Source organism: Somniosus microcephalus, unplaced genomic scaffold, assembly GCF_052327205.1.
Source record: "Somniosus microcephalus isolate GS21.2 unplaced genomic scaffold, FLI_Smic_1.0 scaffold1133, whole genome shotgun sequence".
NCBI lineage: Eukaryota > Metazoa > Chordata > Chondrichthyes > Squaliformes > Somniosidae > Somniosus > Somniosus microcephalus.
Window position 1 is genome coordinate 2,454 of NW_028226320.1, and position 19,330 is coordinate 21,783.

General features: G+C 52.1%; 1 protein-coding gene across 1 annotated transcript; it reads right to left on the minus strand.

Moving 5' to 3' along the window:
* Positions 1-1,621: 1,621 nt before the first annotated feature.
* Positions 1,622-17,179, minus strand: LOC147080801 (tyrosine kinase receptor Cad96Ca; the record flags this gene model as incomplete). Its single annotated transcript, XM_085981084.1, has 8 exons — positions 16,920-17,179; positions 9,306-9,435; positions 7,275-7,380; positions 6,570-6,753; positions 5,135-5,273; positions 2,941-3,039; positions 2,100-2,260; positions 1,622-1,753 (listed from the first exon to the last, which is right to left on the minus strand). Coding segments are annotated over exons 2-8 (942 nt in total), but the record flags the coding sequence as incomplete, so codon positions are not given.
* Positions 17,180-19,330: the final 2,151 nt, after the last annotated feature.

Here is a 19,330-nt window from a genome sequence, read left to right on the forward strand (position 1 = left end):
AACACTGGGGTACAGCACTGGTGGGTACAGGTCTGTCACTGTATAACACTGGGGTACAGCACTGGTGGGTACAGGTCTGTCACTGTATAACACTGGGGTACAGTACCGGTGGGTACAGGTCTGTCACTGTATAACACTGGGGTACAGTACTGCTGGGTACAGGTCTGTCACTGTATAACACTGGGGTACAGTACCGGTGGGTACAGGTCTGTCCCTGTATAACACTGGGGTACAGTACCGGTGGGTACAGGTCTGTCACTGTATAACACTGGGGTACAGCACTGGTGGGTACAGGTCTGTCACTGTATAACACTGGGGTACAGTACCGGTGGGTACAGGTCTGTCACTGTATAACCCTGGGGTACAGTACTGCTGGGTACAGGTCTGTCACTATAACACTGGGGTACAGCACTGGTGGGTACAGGTCTGTCACTGTATAACACTGGGGTACAGCACTGGTGGGTACAGGCCTGTCACTGTATAACACTGGGGTACAGTACTGGTGGGTACAGGTCTGTCACTGTATAACACTGGGGTACAGCACTGGTGGGTACAGGTCTGTCACTGGGGTGCAGTACTGGTGGGTACAAGTCTGTCACTGTATAACACTGGGGTACAGTACTGGTGGGTACAGGTCTGTCACTGTATAACACTGGGGTACAGCACTGGTGGGTACAGGTCTGTCACTGTATAACACTGGGGTGCAGTACTGGTGGGTACAGGTCTGTCACTGTATAACACTGGGGTACAGCACTGGTGGGTACAGGTCTGTCACTGTATAACACCGGGGTACAGTACTGGTGGGTACAGGTCTGTCACTGTATAACATTGGGGTATAGTACTGGTGGGTACAGGTCTGTCACTGTATAACACTGGGGTACAGTACCGGTGAGTACAGGTCTGTCACTGTATAACACTGGGGTACAGTACTGGTGGGTACAGGTCTGTCACTGTATAACACTGGGGTACAGTACTGGTGGGTACAGGTCTGTCACTGTATAACACTGGGGTACAGTACTGGTGGGTACAGGTCCGTTACTGCGAGTGGCATCGATGTGAAGGGATGATGAAGAGCCTCGCCCACCGATGGTGTTACCCAACATTATGAGGTGCCAGATTACTGGGATCTTCCTGTTCTGTAGTGCCGATGACACATTGAACAAACCCAGCAGTGGGGCCGCCATGTCCAGTAAGGGCTGAGCATGGGAAGAGAATTGTCTCCACTGTAAATATTGCCGCGGCCCCCACTCTCAGTTGATGTCTTTGCCTCACTGGGAATTGGCTTGTTGCCGATCTTTCCACAGCCCACCCTCGAGTCTACCCTGTACAGACGGTCAGGTGAGACGCTCCTCGCACTCTGAGCCACAGTGTGACTGATTTACAGACTGTTCTGTTCGCAGCTTGGCTCTGAAAGCAGCTGGCTTTAATAAAGGAATCAGTTCTTTAGGTCCTCTCCTCCCCTCGCCATCACTTTCTGACTCCCCACCCCCCGTACAGCAGATGTTGAGCAGCCCATCAGTTTTGGGGTGTCTGTCCTGGTCCCCCAGGTTTACTGGAGTGGGTGCTGATGGTACAGCTGGTACAGTGAGTTGGTGGGCTTGCCGTTGCTGAATTTACTCACCCCTCTTCCTTTCTTACACTTCACGGCTCCGCCGTTGGAGAGGTCGATTGCCAGACTGAATTCTGTGATTTTACACTCCTGGGGAAAACGACCAACTAATATGTTCCTTGCTGCTAAGTCCCGGTGAACTATCTGCCAACAGAAAGCAGCGTTAGACCCGGTGTCAGAGCATTCGACACAGTGCTCGAGTGCTAGGTTCAGGACACTGCACTGAGCCAAGCTGTGCCGAGCCGAGCCGAGCAGTGCCGTGCCGAGCCGAGCTGAGTCGTGCCGACCGAGCCGAGCCGTGCCGTGCCGAGCCGAGCCGTGCCGAGCAGTGCCGTGCCGAGCCGAGCCGAGCAAGCCAAGCAGTGCCGTGCTGAGCCGAGCAGTGCAGTGCCGTGCCGAGCTGAGCCGAGTCGAGCAGTGCCGTGCCGAGCCGAGCCGAGCAAGCCAAGCAGTGCCGTGCCAAGCCGAGCAGTGCCGTGCCGAGTTTTACCTTCTTCGATGCTATGTGCTCCATCCCCAGTGAAATGAAATAGGCAGCTGACGTCAGTTGGATTTGCAGGTCCTTGCAGCTGGACAGCTGTGTCCTGTTGTTCTGTAACAAGCTCTTCAGATTCCGGCTTCCCACGTGTTCCATTATCAGTATGTATGGCTCTGAGAAACACACGGGTACGAGGTCACAAGGGTACGAGATCACAGGGGTACAAGGTCACAGGGGTACAAGGTCACAGGTACGCGGTCACAAGGGTACGCGGTCACAAGGTCACGGGTATGAGGTCACAAGGTCAAGGGGATACACAGTCCCAAGGTCACAGGGATACACGGTCCCGAGGTCACAGGGGTACATGGTCCCGAGGTCACAGGGGTACACGGTCCCGAGGTCACAGGGGTACACGGTCCCGAGGTCACGGGGTACATGGTCCCGAAGTCACAGGGGTACACGGTCCCGAAGTCACAGGGGTACACGGTCCCGAGGTCACGGGGTACATGGTCCCGAGGTCACAGGGGTACACAGTCCCGAGGTCACAGGGGTACATGGTCCCGAGGTCACAGGGGTACACAGTCCCGAGGTCACAGGGTACATGGTCCCGAAGTCACAGGGGTACACGGTCCCGAGGTCACAGGGGTACACGGTCCCGAGGTCACGGGGTACATGGTCCCGAAGTCACAGGGGTACACGGTCCCGAGGTCACAGGGGTACATGGTCCCCAGGTCACAGGGGTACACGGTCCCGAGGTCACAGGGGTACATGGTCCCGAGGTCACAGGGGGTACGAGGTCCCCCCCAGCACATGGGCTGGTGTTCTCACTGCCCCGCAGTGGTCACTCTTTCACCTTGTGATATGTTCCATTCCAGAAGTTGGATGACGTTCTTGTGATACCCGAGTTTGTTCATGATGCTGATTTCTGACTGCAGCTTCTTTTGGGAGACACCTGCCGAAGAGGCAATGGGACAGGTTAGAGGTCAGCTCCCCCGGGGTTAGTGGTCAGCTCCCCCGGGGTTAGTGGTCAGCTCCCCCGGGGTTAGAGGTCAGCGCTCCTGGGTTAGAGTTCAGCGCGCCTGGGGTTAGAGCTCAGTGCACCTGGGGTTAGAGGTCAGTGCTCCTGGGTTAGAGGTCAGCGCTCCTGGGTTAGAGGTCAGCGCTCCTGGGTTAGAGTTCAGTGTGCCTGGGATTAGATTTCAGTGTGCCTGGGGTTCGAGTTCAGCTCCCCCCAGGTTAGAGTTCAGCTCTCCCAGGGTTAGAGTTCAGTGCCCCTGAGGTTAGAGTTCAGCTTCTCCGGGGTTAGTGTTCAGTGCCCCTGAGGTTCGAGTTCAGCTCCCCCCAGGTTAGAGTTCAGCTCTCCCAGGGTTAGAGTTCAGTGCCCCTGAGGTTAGAGTTCAGCTCCTCCGGGGTTAGAGTTCAGTGCGCCTGGGGTTCGAGTTCAGCTCCCCCCGGGTTAGAGTTCAGCTCTCCCAGGGTTCGAGTTCAGTGCCCCTGAGGTTAGAGTTCAGCTCTCCCAGGGTTAGAGTTCAGTGCCCCTGGGGTTAGAGTTCAGCAGCCTTCAGTTTTAGACCCCACCATTAATAAGAACTCCGAGCTTGGTTTGTGCTGAAACGTGAACCCTGGCTCTAAATAGGGGAACATGACACGGAGCCATTTATACTCCAAGAACGGACTGAACCAATAACTGAGCCAGGGCCGCAGTGCGAGTGCGATGTAGATTGTACCTCACAGCTCTAATATTGTTTCCCTATCACAGGGGGCCACAGTGCCTCTGAGTTAGACACGGAAAACAAAACCAGTCAGCGATCGGGACCCAGTGACCCATGCTGCACCGTGCGTGGGGACAGAAGGCTGTGATCCCCTCATGGTTCAATATCCTGTCAACACTCATTCTCTGGCTGATGAGTAATGGGCAGTTAGGTGAGGTACCGAGTGATCAGCTCCCATGGGACCTGTAACCCAACGAGAGTCAGCACAGAGGGGGGAGAAAAATTGAGAGAATAAAGAAACGAATTCCCCCCCAAACAGGTGGCCAGGGTTCATAGAGCACTTCCCACAATGCAGTATAATCTAGGTAGGGTCAGGGTTAGCCAGGGTTCAGAGGATGTCAGCTGTGGCTCAGTGGGCAGCGCTCTCACCTCTGAGTCAGAAAGTCGTGTGTTCAAGTCCCACTCCAGACAGGCTGACACGCCAATGCAGTACTGAGGGAGCTCCGCTCTGTCAGAGGGGCAGAACTGAGGGAGCTCCGCACTGTCGGAGGGGCAGTACTGAGGGAGCTCCGCTCTGTCGGAGGGGCAGTACTGAGGGAGCTCCGCTCTGTCAGAGGGGCAGAACTGAGGGAGTTCCGCTCTGTCAGAGGGGCAGTACTGAGGGAGGGCTGCACTGTCGGAGGTGCAGTACTGAGGGAGCGCCGCATTGTCGGAGGGGCAGTACTGAGGGAGCGCCGCACTGTCAGAGGGGCAGTACTGAGGGAGCGCCGCACTGTCGGAGGGGCAGTACTGAGGGAGAGTGGCACTGTCGGAGGGGCAGTACTGAGGGAGAGTGGCACTGTCGGAGGGGCAGTACTGATAGAGCGCTGCACTGTAGGAGGGGAGGTACTGTGGGAGTGCTGCATTGTCCGAGGTGCCGTCTTTCAGATAAGACATTAAACCGAGGCCCCATCGGTCCTCTCAGGTGAACATAAAAGATCCCATGGCCACTATTTTGAAGAAGAGCAGGGGCGTCCTCCTCAGAGACCTGGGCCAATAATTATCCCTCAACCATCATCACTAAAACACATGATTGATCATTATCACATTGCTGTTTGTGGGATCTTGCTGTGCGCAAATAGACTGCCGTGTTTCCTACATTAAAACAGTGACTAGGCTTCAAAGCTACTTCATTGACTGTGAAATGCTTTGGGACATTCTGAGGTGGTGAAAGGCGCTATAGAAATGCAAGTCTTTCTTTTCATAGTGCAAATCCCCAAATGTAGTGTAACCCAGGTAGGGTCAGGGTTCATAGTGCACATCCCCAATTCACAAGTCCTTTTGCCCATAACTCACTCCTCATGGTCAGCTTGCAGGTCACTAGCCGGTGGCCCTTGCAGTTCCCACGGGTAATCTTTGCTCGGTAGAACTTTCCCTGCTTCCCAATCTTCAAAACCTCGAGCAACGACAGGTCCTCGACAGTGAAATGGACAGGCTGTAAAAACAGAGCAAAGGAAACAGGCCAGGGGAAGCAGGGTGAGCACAAGAACACAAGAAACAGGAGCAGGAGTTGGCCCTTCGGCCCCTCGAGCCTGCTCCGCCATTCAATGAGATCATGGCTGATCTTCTACCTCAACTCCACTCTCCTCATATCCCTTGATTCCCTTAATATCCAAAAATCTATCGATCTCTGTCTTGAATATACTCAATGACTGAACCTCCACAGTCCTCTGGGGTAGAGAATTCCAAAGATTCACCACCTTCTGAGTGAAGAAATTTCTCCTCATCTCAGTCCTAAATGGCTGACCCCTTATTCTGAGACTGTGACCCCTGGTTCTAGACTCCCCAGCCAGGGGAAACATCCTCCCTGCATCTACCCTCCCTGTAAGAATTTTATACGTTTCAATGAGATCACCTCTCATTCTTCTAAACTCCAGAGAATATAGGCCTAGTCTACTCAATCTCTCCTCATAGGACAACCCTATCATCCCAGGAACCAGTCTGGTGAACCTTTGCTGCACTCCCTCTATGCCAAGTATATCCTTCCTTAGTAAGGAGACCAAAATTGTACACAATACTCCAGGTGTGGTCTCACCAGGGCCCTATATAATTACAGCAAGACTTCCTTACTCTTATACCCACTTGCAATAAAGGCCAACAAGCCATTTGCCTTCTGCTGCCTAGGCCCTGAGCTCTGGAATTTCCTCCTTAAACCCTAAACCTCGCTACCTCTCTTTCCTCCTTTAGGATGCTCCTTAAAACCAACCTCTTTGACCAAGCTTTTGGTCACCTGCCCTAATATCTCCTTATGTGGCTCGGTGTCAAATTTTGTTTTATAACACTGCTGTGAAGCATCTTGGGACGTTTTACTACGTTAAAGGCGCTGTATAAATACAAGTTGTTGTTGTTCTAGTTGCTCGCTGTACCTGCACGTTAACTTTCGAGACCAGGACACCCAGGTCCCTCTCAACACCAACATTTAATAGTTTCTCACCATTTAAAAATATTCTGCTTCTCCATTCTTCCTACCAAAGTGGATAATTTCACATTTCCCCACATTATACTCCATCTGCCACCTTCTTGCCCACTCACTGAACCTGTCTATATCCCTTTTCATCCTCCTCACAGCTCACTATCCGACCCAGCTTTTTATCGTCAGCAAACTTGGGTATATTACATGTGGTCCCCTTATCTAAGTCATTGATGTAGATTGTGATTAGCTGAGGCCCCAGCACCGATCCTTGCGTTACCCCACGAGTTACAGCCTGCCAACCTGAAAATACCCCAGTACCTGTACGTTTTGTGCTCCTGCTGATATGCGTGACGTGCGTAATTCACTGCTGTGTCGCTGTGTAGATGACAAATGTCGAGGTGAGGGGAGAACCTTCACCATCGACAGATTGTCCCGTGTCCCTGGGATGTCCTCTCCCAGCATCATCCGGCTCCCCCGCGGTTTCTTTCGTTTTTTCTTTTTTCTGAAACATAAAACACATGGAAGGAGATAAAAGACTTTAAATTGCATCTGCCCCCTGTCAGCCCATCCCACCAACCCGACTGCCCATCCCACCAGCCCATCCCACCAACCCGACTGCCCATCCCACCAGCTCATCCCACCAACCCGTCTGCCCATCCCACCAGCCCGTCTGCCCATCCCACCAGCCCGTCTGCCCATCCCACCAACCCGTCTGCCCATCCCACCAGCCCGTCTGCTCATCCCACCAGCCCGTCTGCCCATCCCACCAGCCCGTCTGCTCATCCCACTACCCCGGCTAGTGAGCCACTCAGTTGTACCAAACCAGGGCAATTAGGGATGGGCAATAAATGCCAGCCTTGCCAGCGATGCCCACACCCCGTGAATGAGGTGTTTACAAGTTGCAGCAAGTTAATGGTTGCAGTGGCCGGGGCAGTGGGTCAATGTTTCGGAGGAGAGCTGAGCATCTTGTTTAGGGGAGCTGCCCCTCTGTCCAGGGCTAGAGTCTGTCACAGAGTCACTCACTTCTGGAACCACACGATGAGACATACTGCAGCCGCTGTCAGTATCAGCAGAGCCGGGATCACTGAGGAATAAAGGATGGCGTTTGAGGGATTGTGCCCAGGTCCTGCTGAAAAACAAAAGAGGGTCAAGTGTCAGCAGCCAGCGAGTGGAGGGTGAGAGAGAGAGACAGAAAGAGAGAGAGACAGCGAGAGAGAGAGACAGAGACAGCGAGAGAGAGAGACAGCGAGAGAGAGACAGAGAGAGAGAGAGACAGCGAGAGAGAGAGACAGAAAGAGAGAGAGAGACAGCGAGCGAGACAAAGAGAGAGACAGAGAGAGAGAGAGACAGAGAGACAGCGAGAGAGACAAAGAGAGAGAGAGACAGAGAGAGAGAGACAGCGAGAGAGAGAGACAGCGAGAGAGACAAAGAGAGAGAGAGACAGAGAGAGAGAGACAGCGAGAGAGAAAGACAGCGAGAGAGAGAGACAGCGAGAGAGAGAGACAGCGAGAGAGAGAGACAGCGAGAGAGAGAGACAGCGAGAGAGAGACAGAGAGAGAGAGAGACAAAGAGAGAGAGAGAGACAAAGAGAGAGAGAGAGACAAAGAGAGAGACAGAGAGACAGCGAGAGAGAGAGACAGCGAGAGAGAGAGACAGAGACAAAGAGAGAGAGGCAGAAAGAGAGACAGCGAGAGAGATAAAGAGAGAGAGAGACAAAGAGAGAGAGAGACAGAAAGAGAGAGAGACAGCGAGAGAGACAAAGAGAGAGACAGACAGAGAGAGAGAGAGACAGTGAGAGAGACAGAGAGAGACAGCGAAAGAGACAAAGAGACAGAGAGAGAGACAGCGAGAGAGACAAAGAGAGAGAGAGACAGAGAGAGAGAGACAGCGAGAGAGAGAGAGACAGCGAGAGAGAGAGAGAGAGACAGCGAGAGAGACAAAGAGAGAGAGAGACAAAGAGAGAGACAGAGAGAGAGAGACAGCGAGAGAGAGAGACAGCGAGAGAGACAGAGACAAAGAGAGAGACAGAAAGAGAGACAGCGAGAGAGACAAAGAGAGAGAGAGACAGAAAGAGAGAGAGACAGCGAGAGAGACAAAGAGAGAGAGAGACAGACAGACAGAGAGAGAGAGACAGAGATAGCGAGAGAGACAGAGACAGCGAGAGAGACAGAGAGAGAGAGAGAGAGAGACAGCGAGAGAGACAAAGAGAGAGAGAGACGGAGAGACAGAGAGAGACAGACAGACAGACAGTAGCAGAGATTCCTGACCCAGGGGCTGAATAGTGGCAAGAACATTCTGACTTTATGAAACTGCAACACCATCTTAACTAGATGACTAATGATGACACCTGGTTGGGGAGTCTAGGACTAGGGAACATAGTCTAAAAATTAGAGCCAGACCTTTCAGGAGTGAAATTAGGAAACACTTCTACACACAAAGGGTGGTAGAAGTTTGGAACTCTCTTCTACAAACAGCAATTCATGCTAGATCAATTGTTAATTTTAAATCAGACATTGATAGATTTTTGTTAACCAAAGGTATTAAGTGATATGGGCCAAAGGCGGGTAGATGGAGTTAGGTCGCAGATCAGCCATGATCTCATTGAATGGTGGAACAGGATCGAGGGGCTGAATGGCCTCCTCCTGTTCCTATGTACCATCCCCCCCTTACCCTCCCACACCGGCCCCCGCCCCTCCCTCCCACCCCATTCCACCCCCTCTCGCTCCCAACCCCACCCCTCACCCTCACCCTCCTCCAACCCCACCCTTCACCCTCCTCCTCCAACCCCACCCCTCACCCTCCTCCTCCAACCCCACCCCTCACCCTCCTCCACCCCTCACCCTCCTCCTCCAACCCCACCCCTCACCCTCCTCCACCCCTCACCCTCCTCCTCCAATCCCACCCCTCACCCTCCTCCTCCAACCCCCACCCCTCACCCTCCTCCTCCAACCCCACCCCTCACCCTCCTCCTCCAACCCCACCCCTCACCCTCCTCCTCCAATCCCACCCCTCACCCTCCTCCTACCCCCACCCTTCAAGCCACATCTGGCCTACCTGTAGTTGAGCCAAGGGTTGCCTCTGTTCCAGCTGAGAGCAAGGCTTCGGTTGATGAATAGTTTATGTCGTTGCTGGTTCTGTTCAACATCTGGGTGGCTGGAGACGAGTCTCCCAACATCAACTCGAGCTGGAACACAGACACACACACAGAGCCATTACTGCCCACACCCCGTGATCCCCAGCCCCATCCCCCGGGTACTGCCAGCTGGGGTATTGCAGGGTGCGAACTGACCCCCATCTCCCCAGATTGTCCTCCCGCCCAATCCCACAACACTCAGGACGTTGCTGCTTTGGCCTCTGCCCTGTCGGATACAGGACCATCCAGTGTGCTGTGCCCTGGTGCACACACAGCAAGGAGGGTTCATGGAATGGGGGTCAGGGTGTGGGGGTCAGGGTGTGGAGGCCAGGGTGTGGGGGTCAGGGTGTGGAGGCCAGCGTGTGGGGGTCAGGGTGTGGAGGCCAGCGTGTGGGGGTCAGGGTGTGGAGGCCAGCGTGTGGGGGTCAGGGTCAGGCTTTGTGTTCTCTCTGTCCTCTGTTTCTCTCTCCATGCTCTAATAAGAACATAAGAATTAGGAGCAGGAGTCGGCCATTTGGCCCCTCGAGCCTGCTCCGCCATTCAATAAGATCATGGCTGGTCTTCAACCTCAACTCCACTTTCCCGCCCGATCCCCATATCCCTCGATTCCCCAAGAGTCCAAAAATCTATCGATCTCTGTCTTGAATATACGCAACAACTGAGCCTCCACAGCTCTCTGGGGTAGAGAATTCCAAAGATTCACCACCCTCTGTGTGAAGAAATTCCTCCTCATCTCAGTCCTAAATGGCCGGCCCCTTATCCTGAGACTATGCCCCCTAGTTCTAGACTCTCCAGCCAGGGGAAACAACCTCTCAGCATCAACCCTGTCAATCCCCCTCAGAATCCTGTATGTTTCAATGAGATCACCTCTCATTCTTCTAAACTCCAGAGAGTATCGGCCCATTCTACACAATCTCTCCTCATAGGACAGCCCTCTCATCGCAGGAAACAATCTGGTGAACCTCTCCCTCTCTCTGTCTCTCTCCCTCTCTCTGTCTCTCTCTCTCTCTCTCTTTCCTCTCTCTCTCTCTCTTTCCTCTTTCTCACTCTGTTCCCTCCACACTCCTCTCTCTGTTTCACGTTTTGTGATCTTGCTAACAGTTTTCTCTGATCCTCACAGAACCTAAATCCTCTCCATCACCTCTCAGCATGTAGACAACACGAGCCGTCTGTCCAGCATCAGTCACAGAGCAAAGTGGCTGAGTGTTGGGCTCTTAGTAACAAGGGAACATAAGAATTAGGAGCAGCAGTCGGCCATTCGGCCCCTCGAGCCTGCTCCGCCATTCAATAAGATCATGGCTGATCTTCGACCTCAACTCCACTTTCCTGCACTATCCTCATATCCCTTGATTCCCCTAGAGTCCAAAAATCTATCTATCTCAGCCTTGAATATACTCAAAGACTCGGCATCCACAGCCCTCTGGGGCAGAGAATTCCAAAGATTCACAACCCTCTGAGTGAAGAAATTCCTTCTCATCTCAGTCCTAAATGGCCGACCCCTTATCCTGAGACTATGCCCTCTAGTTCTAGACACTCCAGCCAGGGGAAACAACCTCTCAGCATCTACCCAGTCAATCCCCCTCAGAATCTTATATGTTTCAATGAGATCACCTCTCATTTTTCAAAACTCCAGAGAGTATCAGCCCATTCTACACAATCTCTCCTCATAGGACAGCCCTCTCATCCCAGGAATCAATCTAGTGAACCTTCGTTGCACCGCCTCCAAGGCAAGTATATCCTGCCTTAGATAAGGAGACCAAAACTGTACACAGTACTCCAGGTGTGGTCTCACCAAGGCCCTGTACAATTGTTGTAAGATTTTCTTACTCTTATACTCCAACCCCCTTGCAATAAAGGCCAACATGCCATTTGCCTTCCTTATTGCTTGCTGTACCTGCATGTTAGCTTTCTGTGTTTCTTGCACGAGGACACCCAAATCTCTCTGAACACCAACATTTAATATTTTCTCACCATTTGAAAAATATTCTGTTTTTCTATTCTTCCTACCAAAGTGAATAACCTCACATTTCCCTACATTACACTCCATCTGCCACCTTACTGCCCACTCACTGAGTCTATCTATATCCCTTTACAGACTCTTTGCATCCTCCTCACAGCTTACTGTCCCACCTAGCTTTGTATCATCAGCAAACTTGGATACATTACACTCAGTCCCTTCATCTAGGTCATTAATATAGATTGTAAATAGCTGAGGCCCCAACACTGATCCTTGCGGCACCCCACTAGTTACAGCCTGCCAACCTGAAAATGACCCGTTTATCCCGACTCTGTTTTCTGTCCGTTAACCAATCCTCTATCCATGCTGCTATATTACCCCCAACCCCATGAGCCCTTATCTTGCGTAGCAACCTTTTATGTGGCACCTTATCAAATGCCTTTTGGAAATCCAAATATACTACAGCCACTGCTAGTTACATCCTCAAAAAGCTCTAATAAATTTGTTAAACACGATTTCCCTTTCATAAAAATGTGTCTCTGTCCTGGTCACTGGCAACTGTGCTCAGGATTGTGGACCAAAAACCCATGATGTTTTTAAACAAAGGTCTCCCGGTGTTTTCACTGACAGTTCTGATTGATGTGACTTTGGGTATAATTAATGATCACACTTCACATCACATCACCCAGAGAAACAGACAGAGACAGACAAACAGAGAGAGGGAGAGACAGAGAGAGTGAGAGACAGAGAGAAAGAGAGAGAGAAACAGAGAGACAGAGACTGAGAGAGAGAAAAACAGGGAGAGAGAGTCAGAGACAGAGAGAAATAGAGAGAAACAGAGAGAGACAGAGAGAGAGAGTGAGAGACAGAGAGAGAGAAACAGAGAGAGAGAGAGAGAGAGAGAGAGAGAGACAGATGGAAAGCGAGAAACAGAAAGAGAGCGAGAGAGACAGAGAGAGAGAGGCAGAGAGAGAGAGAGATAGAGAAGGGGAGGGGAGAAAGAGGGAGGTAGAGTGAGAGAAACAGAGTGCGAGAGGGGGAAGATCGAATGAGATAGACAGACAGAGAGAGAGAGGAATAAAAACAGAAAATGCTGGAAATACTCAGCAGGTCAGGCAGCATCTGTGGAGAGAGAAACAGAGTTAACCTTTCAGGTCGATGACCCTTCGTCTGAACTGGAAAAAGCTGGAGATGGAACAGGTTTTTAAGCAAGTGCAGGGGCCGGGAAACGGTGGAGGGGAGGAAAGAACAAAAGGGAAGGTCTGTGATAGGATGGAAGACAGGAGAGATTAAGAGACATTAAGAGATGGTGCGAGGCAAAAGGAGATGGTAATGGGACAAGTTAAGAAACAAAGGATGGCTCTAGATGAAGTGTAAATGACATAATGAAAGACAGCTGCCATGTGGGAAGAGAGAAAAAAATAAATAGAAAAAAAAGGGATGGGGCCGAGGTTATGGTCTGAAGTTGTTGAACTCGATGTTGAGTCCAGAAGGCTGTAAAGTGCCTAATCGAAAGATGAGGTGCTGTTCCTTGAGCTTACGCTGAGCTTCATTGGAACAGTGTAAGGGGCCGAGGACAGTGAGGTCTGAGTGGGAGTGGAGCGGTGAATTAAAGTGACAGGCGACCAGAAGCTCGGGGTCACCCTTACGGATTGAACGGAGGTGTTCCGCAAAGCGGTCACCCAATCTACGTTTGGTCTCCCCAATGTAGAGGAGACCACATCGTGAGCAGCGAATACAGTATACTAAATTGCGAGAAGTACAAGTTTCACCTGGAAGGAGTGTTTGGGGCCCTGGACAGTGGGAAGGGTGGAGGTAAAAGGGCAGGTGTTGCATCTCCTGCGCTTGCACGGGAAGGTGCTGGGCGAAGGGGAAGGGGTGATAGAGGAGCGGACCAGGGAGTCGTGGAGGAAGTGGTCCCTTCGGAATGCTGAAAGGGGACGTGGGGGGAAGACGTGTTTGGTGATGGGATCACGCTGGAGGTGGCGGAAATGGCGGAGGATGATCCGTTGAATGTGGAGGCTGGTGGGGTGAAAGGTGAGGATAAGGGGAACCCTATCGTGGTTCCGGGAGGGAGGGGAAGGGGTGAGAGCAGAAGTGCGGGAAATAGAATGGACATGGTCAAGGGGCATGTCAACCACAGTAGAGGGGAATCCTCGGTTAAGGAAAAAGGAAGACATGTCGGAAGCACTGGTATGGAAGATGGCATCGTCAGAGCAGATGCGGCAGAGACGGAGAAATTGGGAGAATGGAATAGAGTCCTTACAGGAGGCGGGGTGGGAGGAAGTGTAGTCCAGGTAGCTGTGGGAGTCAGTGGGCTTATAGTGAATGTTGGTCAATAACCTATCCCCAGAGATGGAGACGGAGAAGTCGAGGAAGGGAAGGGAAGAGTCAGAGATGGACCATGTGAAGGTGAGGGAAGGGAGGAAATTGGAAGCAAAGTGAATGAAATTTTCTAGTTCAGGGCGAGAGCAGGAAACAGCACCGATATAGTCATCAATGTACCGGAAAAAGAGGTGAGGGAGGGAACCTGAGTAGGACTGGAACAAAGAGTGTTTCACATATCCCATGAAAAGGCAGGCATAGCTAGGACCCATGCGGGTACCCATAGCAATACCTTTAATTTGGAGGAAGTGAGTGGAGTCAAAGGAGAAGTTGTTCAATGTGAGAACAAGTTCAGCCAGGCGGAGGAGGGTGGTGGTGGATGGGGACTGGTCGGGCCTCTGTTCAAGGAAGAAGCGGAGCGCCCTCAGGCCATCCTGGTGGGGGATGGAAGTGTAGAGGGATTGTACGTCCATAGTGAAAAGGAGACGGTTGGAGCCAGGAAACTGGAAACTGTTAAAGTGGCGGAGGGCGTCGGAAGAGTCGTGGATGTAGGTGGGAAGAGACTGGACAAGGGGAGAAAAAAAGAGTCGAGATAGGAAGAGATAAGTTCCGTGGGGCAAGAACAGGCTGAAACGATGGGTCTACCAGGGCAGTCCTGTTTGTGGATCTTGGGAAGGAGGTAGAAGCGGGCTGTGCGGGGTTGGGGAACTATGAGGTTGGTGGCCGTGGGGGGGAAGATCTCCAGAGGAGATGAGGTCAGTGACGGTCTTGGAAACAATGGCTCGACGCAGTCTCCTCTACATTGGGGAGACCAAACGCAGATTGGGTGACCGCTTTGCTGAACACCTCCGTTCAGTCCGGAAGGGTGACCCTGAGCTTTCGGTCGCCTGTCACTTTAATTCTCTGCTCCACTCCCACTCTGACCTCTCTGCCCTCGGCCTCTTACACTGTTCCAATGAAGCTCAGCGTAAGCTCGAGGAACAGCACCTCATCTTTCGATTAGGCACTTTACAGCCTTCTGGACTCAACATCGAGTTCAACAATTTCAGACCATAACCTCTGCCCCATCCCTTTTTTTTCCATTTATTTTATATATTTTTTTCTCTCTCCCACATGGCAGCTGTCTTTCATTCTGCCAGTGCCATTTACACGTCATCTAGAGCCATCTTTTGTTTCTTAACTTGTCCCATTACCATCTCCTTTTGCCTTGCACCATCTCTTAATGTCTCTTAATCTCTCCTGCCTTCCATCCTATCACAGAACTTCCTTTTGTTCTTTCCTCCCCTCCCCCCTCTCCCGGCCCCTTCACTTGCTTAAAAACCTGTTTCATTTCCTGCTTTTTCCAGTTCTGATGAAGGGTCAGCGACCTGAAACGTTAACTCTGTTTCTCTCTCCACAGATGCTGCCTGATCTGCTGAGTATTTCCCGCATTTTCTGTTTTTATTTCAGATTTCCAGCATCTGCAGTATTTTGCTTTTGTATTAGAGAGAGCGAGGGTTTGACTGTTACTCTGCGGTTGGTGATCACTCTGCTGTGAGCAAGGTGCCCCTGCAATAGCTCGAGTGACCACTTCCTCTGCAGTGGAACGTTTTAGTCACAGAGAGACTGGTGCTCTTACCGATTATTTGTTCCTTATCGAAAGCTGATAAAGTAATAGTGCCTTATACTGGCGGGGGGTGGGGGGCGACCTGTGATAGTCGGCTTGTGCTGAACTGCTGACACATGTTTGAGCGGGGAATGGGAATCACATGACTGAGTCTGGGTGTTGCAAACAGTTCTTGATGAACACAGGAGGATTCTGATCTTAGTAATAATTTTCTTTACGTGGCTTCAGGTTCGTCTCACAGTTCCTTTTTCTCACAAATTACAGAGAGATTATGCAATAATTAAAAGTTATTATTCCTGGGTCCTGATACACAGCTCAGTTCCTGCCCTGGGTCCACCTGTCACTCATTTCACACAGGCACTGACTTACCAGGGTACGGGTTCCACAGGCACTGACTCTCACTGGGGTACGGGTTCCACACACACTGACTCTCACTGGGGTACGGGTTCCACACACACTGACTCTCACTGGGGTACGAGTTCCACACACACTGACTCTCACTGGGGTACGGGTTCCACAGACACTGACTCTCACTGGGGTACAGGTTCCACAGACACTGACTCTCACTGGGGTACAGGTTCCACAGACACTGACTCTCACTGGGGTACGGGTTCCACAGACACTGACTCTCACTGGGGTACGAGATTGATTCCTGGGATGGCGGGACTGTCCTATGAGAAGAGATTGAGTAAACTAGACCAGTATTCTCTTGAATTCAGAAGAACGAGAGGGGATCTCATTGAAGCATACAAAATTATTACAGGGCTTGATAGGGTGGATGCTGGGTGAATGATACAAGACTCCCAAAACAAGCGCTCTACTCGGAGCTCCGACACAGCAAGAGAGCCCCAGGTGGGCAGAGGAAATGCTTCAAGGACACCCTCAAAGCCTCCTTGAAAAAGTGCAACATCCCCACCGACACCTTCCAATGGAGGAGAAGCATCCAGGAAGGCGCCGAACACCTCGAGTCTCTTCGCCGGGAGCAAGCGGACGCCAAGCGCAGGCAGCGCAAGGAGCGCACGTCAACCCAAGCACCCCACCCACCCGCCCCTTCAACCACCGTCTACCCCACCTGTGACAGAGACCGTAGGTCCCGCATTGGACTCATCAGCCACCTGAGAACTCATTTTTAGTGTGGAAGCAAGTCATCCTCGGTTCCGGGGACTGCCTAAGAGAGACTCGGCACAGACCACTGATGGAAGCTGGGAGCGTGCTTTGAGATTGGGCTTCGTGCTGTTCCCCGTGAGCTCTCAGGGGAGTTGTGTAAACTCTGCTTGGTGGTCGACCCAACAGAGATTTGGTGAGGCTCCTCTCAACTGTCCCAGAGAGAGATTCCTGTCCCAGGGAGAGATTCCTGTCCCAGGGAGAGATTCCTGTCCCAGAGAGAGATTCCAGTCCCAGGGAGAGATTCCTGTCCCAGGGAGAGATTCCAGTCCCAGGGAGAGATTCCTATCCCAGGGAGAGATCCTGGGCAACTGCACCATTTCAGCATGAACTATACTGTATTAAAATATCGATCTCAAATCAAAGGCTGCTTTAAACACTCTCTACATTATTAAATAATAAAGGAAGAAATTGAAAGAGAAATTAGAAAGAACCTCTACAAAAGCATAAACAGAGAGTGAGAAAAGATTTAAAAATCAATACTTTTTTACCCCAGGATTATAAAAATAATCCTCGACTCGGCTCCAATCGCTGAATCCTCAAATGTGACTCGAATCGAATACAACTTCTGAACCTCAGGTTCTGTGTGAGGAGTCACTCACTCTCTCTCTGTCCCACACTCTGTCTGTCTGTCTCTCTCCCTCTCACTCGGGTGTCTATAGGCTGTCAGGCAGCCCCAGCGAGCAGCTGTCTGACTCTCAGACCAGTTCCTCTCAGTACATGCCCTGTGGTTACCAGAAACAATATATCGTATCAACTCCAGCAGCAGCCCAGCCAACACGCAGATTCGAGGAGATGGCTGCGGGTTTCCGTTAACATGACAGGTTGTTGAGTTGCTGATTTGAAATGCTCTCTCTCACTTTCAGACTCTTGGGAGGTACCAGGATGGCTGCAAGTCTCATTTTTTCCACCTTGTCTCCGACAGCAACCTCTGTGGCCAGGGCTCGCTGAGAGGGCGATGGTGATGAGAGCTTGTGTCAGTCACGGACCTGGTGCGACCCTGGAAATAATAACAGCACAAGTGAGGAGGTCAAGACAGTGGGGAAGTTAGGATTGGGCTCGGAGGGGATGGCGGGCACCCTGACGTATTTGTCCCTCGTGATTCCACCGCCCAGAGAGCTGTCCATCCTTGGCCATGCCAATGGCAGGAGGGTCAAGGAGCAGGGCTGGTTCCCCACAGGGAGGGCAGAGCCAATGGGTGAGGCACTGCCAGAGAGGTGCACACACTCCCTATCAGCCAGGCCAAGTGAAAGAGTGGATGCTGTCTTGACCAGGGACCAGTGCATGGCATGAGAGGGCCCATAGATGTGAGAAAAGAGGCAAGCTGCAGTCAGTGTGTCAGCCGTGGCTCAATGGGTAGCAGTCTATCCCCACTCCGAGCCAGAAGGTTGTGGGTTTAAGTCCCGCTCCAGAGATTTGAGCTCATAATCCAGGCTGACACTCCTGGTGCAGTACTGAGGGAGCGCCGCACTGTCGGAGGGGCAGTACTGAGGGAGCGCCGCACTGTCGGAGGGGCAGTACTGAGGGAGCGCCGCACTGTCGGAGGGGCTGTACTGAGGGAACGCCGCACTGTCGGAGGGGCAGTACTGAGGGAGCGCCGCACTGTCGGAGGGGCAGTACTGAGGGAGCGCCGCACTGTCGGAGGGGCTGTACTGAGGGAGCGCCGCACTGTCGGAGGGGCAGTACTGAGGGAGCGCCGCACTGTCGGAGGGGCTGTACTGAGGGAGCGCCGCACTGTCGGAGGGGCAGTACTGAGGGAGCGCCGCACTGTCGGAGGGGCTGTACTGAGGGAGCGCCGCACTGTCAGAGGGGCAGTACTGAGGGAGCGCCACACTGTTGGAGGGGCAGTACTGAGGGAGCGCCGCACTGTCGGAGGGGCAGTACTGAGGGAGCGCCACACTGTTGGAGGGGCAGTACTGAGGGAGCGCCGCACTGTCAGAAAGGCAGTACTGAGGGAGCGCCGCACCGTCGGAGGGGCAGTACTGAGGGAGCGCCGCACTGTTGGAGGGGCAGTACTGAGAGTGCTGCACTGTCGGAGGTGCTGTCTTTTGGATGAGATGTTAAATCGAGTCCCCGTCTGCTCTCTCAGGTGGATGTAAAGGATCCCACGGCCACTATTCAAAAAAGAGCAGGGGAGTTCTCCCCGGTGTCCTGGCCAATATTTATCCCTCAACCAACATCACAAAAACAGATGATCTGGTCAGTACCATATTGCTGTTTGTGGGAGCTGGCTGTGTGAAAATTAGCTGCCACATTGCCTACATTACAACAGTGACGACACTTCAAAAGTACTTCATTGGCTGTAAAACGCTTTGGGACATCCTGAGGTTGTGAAAGACACAATAAAAAGGCAAGTGTTTCTTTCTGATTAAAACCTGTGATTAGGACCTCAGATGAGAGACATGGTCACGAGTGGGATATTCAGGGATCTCGGCTGATAGACACATCACCTGCCAAAAAAGCATTGGGTGGGTGAAGAGTTAAACCAGCCATTCTGCCCTGGATTGTGCGCAGGAGGAGTGACCGAACCCGAGTGATAAGCAGTCTCAGCGTGGCACCTTCAGGGTCTGCTGTAAGTGATTGGGTATGGCCACCAATATGGTAACTCATGCACAATGAACCCATCAACATTCCTTAATCACCTTCAAAACACCTCACATAACATTAGATCAAGAGGGTGGAACATTGTATCAGAGCTCTGATCTGTGTGTCTCGTGAGAGTCAGCAACTTCAGGGGCAGGATAACATCGCCCGTCTCCGCCCTTGCCTCAGCTCATCCGCTGCTGAAACCCTCATCCATGCCTTTGTTACCTCCAGACTTGACTATTCCAACGCACTCCTGGCCGGCCTCCCACATTCTACCCTACGTAAACTTGAGGTCATCCAAAACTCAG